We start from the raw sequence: 9,725 nt of genomic DNA on the forward strand, positions 1-9,725 counted from the left end.
GTAGAAAAATATCTCGGTGTGCCTTTACTACTGCAAAAACACAAAGCTGGTTCCATTGTTCATCTCATAGAAAGTTACTCTGGCAGACTAGCTCCATGGAAATATATTTTCCTTGCTCCTCCAGGTAAAACTATCCTTAATCAGTCTGTCTTAGGGAGTATGGCTAACCACCATTTAGCTGTTTTTCCCATGCCAAAAAGTATTACTAATAAAATGGATGCAATCCAAAGGAATTTCTGGTGAGGGAAACTGGAAAATGGCAAAGGTCTATACCCAAAAAGATGGAGTAATATTCAACTCCCTATAGTTCTTGGTGGTCTAAATATTAGAAGATATGATCTTCTAAATAAGCCATATTAGCCAAGGAAAATATATTACTCCATCTTTTTGGCGAATGCTAGAACAACCAGATGCCCCTTGGGTCAAAATCCTAGAATGTAAGTATTTCAATAATTTAAATCCTCTAGTTGATATCATGCCAAAGCAAAGATGTTGGATTTGGGTAGGTATCTGTCAAGGTTTATAAATTGTGAAAAACATTACATCTTAGAAGTTGGTGATGGTAGTACTATCAAAATTTGGAGGGATAACTGGATTCCAGGAATTCAAGGTCCTCCAAGAGCTCCTATTATTGCTATGAACCCTTCTCATGTTAATCAACTGATTGATAGTAATATAAAAACTTGGAGGTTAGATATGTTGAATGCTATTTTTGATCATGATATTGTTTCTGCTATTACTGAGATTACTATCTATGGTAAAGATAAACTTAGGTGGAAACCAACTGATAATGGGCAGTTCTCTGTTAAAACTGCTTATAAAGTCATCCTTAATGACTATCTAGTTAAACATCCCACTAAAAACAATCTTAACATAGCATGGAACTCTTTTTGGAATGTTAGGCTTCCCCATAGAATATAATATTTTATGTGGAAATGCTTGCATAACTGTATCCCCACTAAGGAATGGTTATCTGGATATACTTAACATCAGGATTCAGTTTGTTTCTTGTGTGGTAAATACTCAGAATCTTTGCAGCATCTGTTTGTTGACTGTGAAATTACTGAAAAGATATACAATGGTGGTAGCCCAACTATATACAACTCTCTGAAGAACCTAAACTTTCATTCCTGGTTGTGTGGTTTGTTTGACATTAAATCCTCTCAAATCCAGGTGAACTATAAGGTATTTACAGAGGTAAGTTTCATTTCTTGGATAGTTTGGAAATCTAGATGTGCTAAACATTTTTACAATGTGCAGGTGAATGTATCCTCCATTATTAATACTATTATAGCTGAATTGGGAAGTTGGTCTGCAAGCGTAACTTCTATTCAATCCAGCAATAATAATGACATAATTGCTCCTTTGTGGACCGTCTCAACATATAATGTTGATAAAATTAATTTTGATGCTGCATTCATTAAAGATTCTGGTGCTTATGGGTTTGGACTAATCTGTAAAAACATTTCAGGGATCTGCAATGGACTGCGAGGAGGATATGGTAAAGCCTTAGACACTGAACAAGCTGAAGTTAGAGCTTTACTTGAAGCTGTTTTGTGGGCTAAAGAACAAGGAAAGCTTTCAATTCACCCGGAGGAAGAATGTAGCAATGTGATCAATGCTTTGAATGGGAAATTTTCAGCAATAAAGTGGACTACTGCAAATTTAATTTTGACGCACTAATAATCCTTAGGGATTTTGATTACTGGTATTACTCTCATGTCAAAAGAGAAGCAAATAATTTAACAGACAAAATTGCAAAAAAAAATAAATATATCTGAAGACTTATCTTCTATCTCAGTCACAAATATGCCTGATTGGATAGTTGTTTTACTCCAACAGGAACAAAACAATATGTAGTTTCTCATTCTTATTAATATATTTATCTCATTTCCTAATAAAAAAATAAATTGAAACTGAGGTTAGAAGAGATACAATCTGGTGGATAAGAAGCATTCCACCTAAATGTTACATTTTCATCCATAGCATATTGACATAAATTATGCGCCAATTGATTGACATGTTTTGGTACATCAATAAACCTAATATTGTCAAGCGAATTTGCTTCGTTACGAATATCTAAAATCACCGAACGAATACTCCATGGTATATCTCTGGAATCACCTAGAATCGTAGATGTCACATTCTTTGCATCACCTTCAATGATAACATGTTGCAATGATAAGCTTTTGGCCAGGGAAATACCCAATTTACAGGCAAAAGACTCTGCCATCAAAGAAGAAGTAGCATCAAAGGTGGATGTTTCACAGCCTAAGAACTGACCATCATGATCTTGAGCAATTGCACCAGTTGCACCCTTATTTGGAACAAAAGCTGCATCAACATTAATTTTAATAAAAGACGCATATGGAGGCGTCCATTGCAAGATATCTGTACCTTGAGCCATTTTTGGAGATGGGGATTGATGTTGCCGAGTGCATAGATTGAAGTCCAAGGCATCTTTGCGAGGAATCACCTCCGAAGAGAATACATGGCCAGAGAATACCATATCGTTTCTTAGTTTCCAAACATTCCAAAGAATACAAACTCTGTAAACAAAGTTGTTATCCATATTTTGCTCCGTCCAGAATTTAATAATACTCAAAGGATTTTCATTGAAACCCGAAGGATCATACTCTAGTGAAGCTTGATGAAATGTCAAGATGGTAAGAGGACACTCAAACAACAAATGAAAAACTGATTATTCTTGTTGATTACAGAAAATACACATACTGTCAGTATACTGTGAATATCTGTTTATATTCTGTTTAACATCTATACCCCCATGTAGAACTTTCCAGATGGAAATATGAATCTTTGGAAGGATTTCAGCGAAAGACCAAAATTTTTTCCAAGGAAACTGACTAATGGCAGAAGAGATAGGAATTTCATTTGCCAATAGATGATAGCAGGATTTAGCAGAAAATTTACCTTCTATAGTGCACGAACAGGTTAAAATGTCATCCTCACCAGAACTCGAAATTATAACAGTGATCTTCTGCACAATATCTGGAGTAAAAATATCCTGTAGAATATCAATCTTCTATGAATTATTCTCATGATCAATAAGATCCGAGACATAATGAACATCAAGATGGATTGTGATTTTCTCCGTAATAGATGGTCCATATGATTTGGTAACCAAGGATCTTCAAAAAATTTCACTTTTGCACCATTTGCCACTTGCCAAAAAACTCTATTCTCCAAAATGTGTCTTACTTCCAACATGTTATCCCATATAGCTGAACACTTAGTAGGAGGAGAAACAGTCCAATAAGAAAAATCCTGTAATTGCAGACATTAATTGAACCCACATAGCATCCTCCCCTTCCGAGAATCTCCACACTAACTTAGAAATTAGAGATATATTCATCATTTCAACATTTCGAATTCCCAATCCACCATAATCTTTTAGAAGTCCCATTTTCTGCCAATTAATAAAATGCATCTTTCTTTCCCCTGGAGAATGACCCCACCAAAAACATCGTTAGGTCTTATCAATATTGTTGATAATGTAGACTTGCACAACACATTTCTACCTGCCAAATTCAGAAAGTGTTGTCTCCATCCCGATTGTCTAGAAGCAAATATATCAGTTAGAAAACTAAAACTTGAAATCATGTAATCTGATTTTAATGGGTAAATGATAGACACATTTTTGTGTCTGATTTTTCCTCAATGTTCCGTTTTGTGAGTACTCGATTTTGTACTTATTATGGTTTTTTGTGTGTTTGTAGGTATTTTTTGGAAATAAATATTGTTGGAAAATTCGGCTCGAAAATTTGCTCGGAGCACCCCCAGGAGGACAATTGCTAAACCGGACCCCCACTTTTGCTAAGGAGCACCCTGGGCTATATACAACCCAATTTCATTCCCAGCACCCACCTGCTAAGGGCACCCATACTCTGGATAGGGGCACCCCCTTCTTCTTCCACGTTTAAACGGAATTTGGCGGAAAATTTTCCTTTGCACCTGCGATATTTTGTGGAGCATAATTGGACGTGATTTTATGTGATTTTTTCACGGGATTGGTTTGCAAATAACCTGTTTCACTTAAACAGGGAAGGTAGTTGATTCATGCACGTAAATACTGGAAGAAATCATCACACAGAGGAAGAAATATTTTCTCTGATATTTTGTTTTAATTTCCGGGTAATTTTGGGAAGTTTGTTCGTTGCTGTCATAGAAGAATAAGGAACATGTTGGAACATATTATCCAGAGAAAACAGCGTGACAAGAATGGAAAGAAAATTTCTCGCGAATATTTTCATTCACTGCCGAATAAAGAGAGATTACTGTGAGTTATTACGGAGATTTTTCTTCGCCTGTTGAGTATAAATATCACCCTGGGGTAGCAGAGAAGAGGATGGAGATTTTGGGAAGGCTTTGGAACATCACAGAAGCGAAACACGATCACCAGAGAAAACTATTGCTGCTGCTTCCATTGAAGAACACGAAGAACATTGACCCACAAAAGCAGTCGTTTTTTCTACAGCATTTGCGACTGTTCAGCGACAGTCTTAGAGCTACAACAACTGTGACACATCCTCTGTATCGTTCTTTTCAGTTTGTAACACTTATAACTGTTGTAAACCCGGTTATAATTGTTTCTCCCATTTCATCATTTGTACACCACCTTTGAGCAATAAAAAATGAATTTTGAGCGTGTTTTCCTAATGATGAGCTAAACCCAATCCTTGGGGCGACAGAGGAAGCCATTCTCTCAAGAATTATGTGGTAATATTAATTTAATAAATTTGTGCAATATTTTTTTATGATTAATTGCATTGATAAAAAATAAATTAAATGATTCTTATTAATCAAATGTGTTTTCTCTTGATGATGCATGCTTAGTTTTTAGACTCTTGATGTGTTATACTTGCGACTAACATTTGATATTTTGGGAATTTAATTTTCGCAATACTTTAGAATCGAATCAATTGTTTAAATTGCATGATATAAATTAATTTAGAACCACATAAGTATTGATGAATGGTGAAATCCTATCTCCAGCCTCTCCATAATTTTCACAACCTATCAACATTTATTTGCTTCTTTTCTTTGCTTTAAAGTTAAATCTAAAATCTTTCGCTTTCACAAGTCCCAACGAACTTCTTACTACAACAACAACTTGAAATCATCTCAATTTTTATGGCGCCGCCGACGCGGAATTGTCTTTAGACTAGAGTTTTTAGATTTTTTTTTTTTAGGTTTTTATTTGTTTTTCATTTTCATTTTATTTGTTCTTCTTTACGTTTCTGGGTTTTTGTCTTTTCCTTACGGATTTTGGAATTTGGAGCGAAAGAAAAATTTGCCAAAGCTTTTGGTGAATACTTAAAGATGTGGGGTAAAAGCAAAGAGAAAGGAGCGAAAGAAAAGAAGAATAAAAATTAATTAAAAAAAGAGAGAGAGACAATATTTTTTATTATTTTTTTTTAGAATTTCTTTTAGATTATCTTTTTCTTTTGCACTTTATTTTTGGACTTTGGACTGTGGACTTTGGGACTCTATTTTTTTTAAACTCTACGGAAGGGTAGTTTAAATATAAACTGTTTGCAGAGAAGGACGGCGATTACGATATCGCCTCGGCCCCTCGGGTTCGTACATGACATAAGAGTCGTGGCCCGAGTCGACTTCAGCGGTTCATCCCCCGTCTGGTACGGGAGGTAAGTTTTTCGAAACACTCGCGAATCTCCTGTCAGGGAGTTACTGTATTCCTTCGTTTGCATATATGCTGAGGATTTGAAAACGGCTTCTTTAATTTCCTAGTAAAGGGCAAGGATTAGCCATACAAGATAAGGGTTCGGATTTCATCACCATTCCCTTCTTTCCCGCCTTAGGAAAACGAAACCAAACATGAACCTAAGCCTAAAATTTGACTAGAACGTGACCTATAGGGTAACGAGCTTAATAGGAAAGTCATTCGAAAAATATTGGTTACTCTTTTAAGCATGCTTCAAAGTTCATGATGGTTTCTGCGAGTTGAATACGCCGCCTTGTAACGCCGGTGAGGCCTTGGGTATCAAATCTCCATTGAGCTTCCCTCGTCTCGATTCAACTTACTTAAACTCGGATTGATTCCAGAGAGGTTTGCTTAAATTGTAACGAATTCCCTTTCGAAGGATTAGAAGCTGGTCTAGAAACAATCTAAGTGGAGCCATCATGCTTTTTGTTTGCTAGAAATCAGTAGGTTTGCTGTGGTGGAGTCAGCCTTGTTTGTGTTTGCATAAAACTTCTCTTCCTTTTAGGATTTCTTTCTTTTTCTTTTGTTTTTCTAGTGTATTCCCAAGGTTATTAAAGAGCGGGCTTGGAAAATAAACACTCTAGGTCGTTTGATTAGTGATAAACCTAATAGTTCTTCTTGTGAAGGCGGGGAGCTCGAAGACTCTTCTTTTGAGAGCCCTGTTTTTGGAAACTTCAGTTTTGAGAATCTATCTCTTCGTGAGGAAAATACCCCTAGTACTTCAGCTTTGCCAGCGATGGAAACTTTGAAAGATTACATGTTCCCAACTAGGTCCACCCGAGCTTCCTGCATTAAATTGCCAGTCACTACGGCTAATTTCGAGATAAAACCTAGTATTCTTCAGAGGATCCCTATATTCTTAGAGAAAGATGATGAGAACCCTTAATTCATATTAGGGACTTTGAGGAATTTGTGGGACAATTAGAATAAAAGACCTTACTGATGAAGTCTTGAAACTTAAGATGTTTACCTTTTCCTTGAGAGATAAAGCCAAGACCTGGCTGAAAAACCTACCATCTGAATCCATTGAAACATGGCAGGAAATTATTGGTGCTTTCTATATGAAATTCTACCCTAAGCATAAAACTGCGTCTGTTAGGCAGAAAATTAGTGCTAGTTTGCAACAAGAGGGAGAGTCTCTTTGTAGGTTCTTAGAGAGATTCAATGATCTCCTATCCCAGTGTATTCACCATGGATTTGATAAGATGAAACTCGTAGAGATTATTTATGATGGTTTAGACTATTCAACCAAAGCCATGGTTGAGTCTATGTGCGTTGGTGAGTTCACTAGTAAAAGTGCTGATGATGCTTTTACCTTCTTAGGAGCTGTCGCTGAAAAATCCCCACAGTGGGAGTCTTGTGTTGAACCCCCCAAAAGACTCTTGGTCAATAGAAGTAGCACCAATGTGGTAGATACAAGCTTCGGGTTTGATGCTAAGTTTGCTGCTTTGTCTAGAAGGTTAGAAGCTTTGGAATTGAATCATCCTAAACATAGGTCTCTTGTTAAACCTGATGATAGGTTTAGAGCCTCTCAAGTGTCTAGTTGTGGAGTAGAACCCAATAAATCGTTTTGGGAAGGTCAGGTTAGTGAAGAGCAAGCCCATGCTGTCTATAACAATGCTAGGTTTGAGAACTGTCAGAAGTTTGACCCATACTCAAAGACTTACAACCCTGGTTGGAGAAACCATCCTAATTTTTCTTGGTCTAAGGGTCAGAATCAAGGATAGTCTAGTAATTCTCAGCCTCCCCCAGGTTTTGGTTATGCTAAGAACTCTTCAGGTCAACCCCAGTTTTAGAATGAGAAAAAGATCTCCACCTTAGAAGAAACCCTTACTATGTTAGCAAAGAAACATGAGATGTTATCAAAGAACCACTATGGTTTTCAAGAAGAAACCAGGCAGAATTTTAAGAATAATTCCCAGTCTCTTTCTAACTTAGAACTTCAAGTCGGCCAAATAGCTAAGTTTCTTAGTGAATGAGAAGATGGAAGATTCCCTAGTCAAACTGATCCTAACCCTAAAGGAGAGAAATCGTACAATCATGTGAATTCTATAACAACCCTTAGGAGTGGAAAGAAAGTTGACAATAAGGTTGTCATGCCTGATAGTGAACATGTTGTAGTTCACCCTGTTGAGCCAGAAAATGAGGAGACTGATAGAGTCTCCAAAGAGACCAATGAGGGTCATGGTGATCCCGGCTTTGTTCCCAGAGCCCCGTTCCCCCAGCTGCTAGTTCCAACTAAGAGGGAGTGCAACTTTAATGATCTATTGGAGGTTTTTAAGCAGGTTACTATCAACCTCCCATTGTTAGATATGATTAAGAAGATTCCCGCTTATGCCAAGTTTCTTAAGGATATGTGTACGCGAAAGCGAAAACTTACTGTCCAGAAGAAAGCCTTCCTAGCTAGTCATGTGAGTTCTATTATTCAGAATACCACTACTCCTAAGTATAAAGACCCAGGGTCCCCTACTATTTCTTGCCCAATAGGTAAATACCTTGTCGAGAAAGTTTTTCTTGACTTAGGAGCCAGTGTGAACTTACTTCCATACCATGTGTACCTTAAGCTAGGACTTGGTGATATGAAACCTACCCAGATGACACTTCAGTTAACTGATAGGTACGTTAAAATTCCTCGTGGTGTGATCGAGGATGTTCTTATTGAGGTCGACAAGTTTATTTATCCAGTGGATTTTGTTATCCTAGATACCCAACCTGTCCCTGACGCAGAGAACCAAATACCAGTGATTTTAGGTCGCCCGTTTTTAGATACATCCAATGCGATCATTAAATGTCAAAATGTTATTATGAATTTGTCTTTCGGTAATATGACTATTGAGCTGAACATTTTTAATATTAGTAAGCTACCCTATGAACTAGATGACTCGAGCATAGAAGAGGTGAACATGATAGGAACATTAGTCAAGGAGTCATTACCAAACACTTTGTTAGAAGATCCATTAGAAAAATGCCTAGCCCACTTTGGGATTGATTTTGATGATGACGATGTGATTAGTGAGGTGAATGCTTTGTTAGATTCAACCCCTTTGATAGACACTAGTAATGGCTGGAAACCTAAGTTCGAACCTCTACCCATTTCTGAGTCTACCCTAGTTCCTTCGTTAGAAAAGCCTCCTAAGTTGGACCTTAAACCATTACCAGATTCCCTGAAGTATGTGTTTTTAGGCGCATCTAAAACTTTACCTGCGATTATAGCATCCGACTTTGATAGTGATAAGGAAAGTAGGCCAGTGACTGTCCTTCAGAATAACAAGGAAGCTTCAGGGTGGACCATAGAAGACATTAAGGGTATAAGTCCTACTGATTGGATGCATCATATCGATTTAGAGAGTGACACCAAACCTTCTAGGGAGATGCAACATCGACTGAACCTTAACACGAAAGAAGTAGTTCGAACCGAGGTTCTTAAGCTGTTAGATGCAGGCATTATCTACCCCATTTCAGACAGTAAGTGGGTCAGCCCCGTTCAGGTTGTTCCCAAGAAATCCGGTATTACTGTAGTCCAGAATGATAACAATGAGTTAATCCCAACCCGGGTGACCATGGGTTGGTGTGTCTGTATTGACTATAGGAAATTGAACAAGGTCACTAGGAAGGACCACTTTCCCCTTCCCTTCATCGATAAAATGCTTGAGAGATTAGCTGGACGTAGCCATTATTGCTTTTTAGACGGATACTGCGGTTATAATCAGATTTTCATAGCCACAGAAGACCAAGAGAAAACCACTTTTACTTGTCCCTTTGGTATCTTTGCGTATAGACGCATGCCCTTTGGGCTATGTAATGCCCCTGCAACCTTTCAACGTTGTATGCTGAGCATATTTTCTGACATGGTAGAACAGTTCTTAGAGGTCTTCATGGATGACTTTTCAGTGTTTGGTTCGTCTTTCGATGAGTGTTTGCATCATTTGTCATTAGTTTTGACTAGGTGTAAGGAAAAGAATTTAGTGCTTAATTGGGAGAA

General features: G+C 37.5%; 2 protein-coding genes across 2 annotated transcripts; one reads left to right on the forward strand and one right to left on the reverse strand.

Moving 5' to 3' along the window:
• Positions 1-489: 489 nt before the first annotated feature.
• LOC113290751 lies at positions 490-1,683 on the forward strand. Its single transcript, XM_026540335.1, has 3 exons — positions 490-897; positions 1,174-1,197; positions 1,261-1,683. The coding sequence occupies exons 1-3, from the start codon at positions 490-492 to the stop codon at positions 1,681-1,683; spliced, it is 855 nt and encodes a 284-aa protein (XP_026396120.1).
• Positions 1,684-1,894: 211 nt separating this feature from the next.
• LOC113290752 lies at positions 1,895-2,509 on the reverse strand. The gene has a single exon (XM_026540337.1). The coding sequence runs from the start codon at positions 2,507-2,509 to the stop codon at positions 1,895-1,897; it is 615 nt and encodes a 204-aa protein (XP_026396122.1).
• Positions 2,510-9,725: the final 7,216 nt, after the last annotated feature.

The sequence above is a fragment of the Papaver somniferum genome, chromosome 6, assembly GCF_003573695.1.
Source record: "Papaver somniferum cultivar HN1 chromosome 6, ASM357369v1, whole genome shotgun sequence".
NCBI classification, from domain to species: Eukaryota; Viridiplantae; Streptophyta; class Magnoliopsida; order Ranunculales; family Papaveraceae; genus Papaver; species Papaver somniferum.

Coding starts and splice junctions, on each gene's coding strand:
- LOC113290751 (XM_026540335.1), top strand. CDS start 490: ATGTTGGATTTGGGTAGGTATCTGTCAAGGTTTATAAATTGTGAAAAA. Junction 898..1,173: donor CATGGAACTCTTTTTGGAAT/GTTAGGCTTCCC, acceptor TCTCAAATCCAG/GTGAACTATAAGGTATTTAC. Junction 1,198..1,260: donor ACTATAAGGTATTTACAGAG/GTAAGTTTCATT, acceptor TACAATGTGCAG/GTGAATGTATCCTCCATTAT.
- LOC113290752 (XM_026540337.1), bottom strand. CDS start 2,509: ATGGTATTCTCTGGCCATGTATTCTCTTCGGAGGTGATTCCTCGCAAA.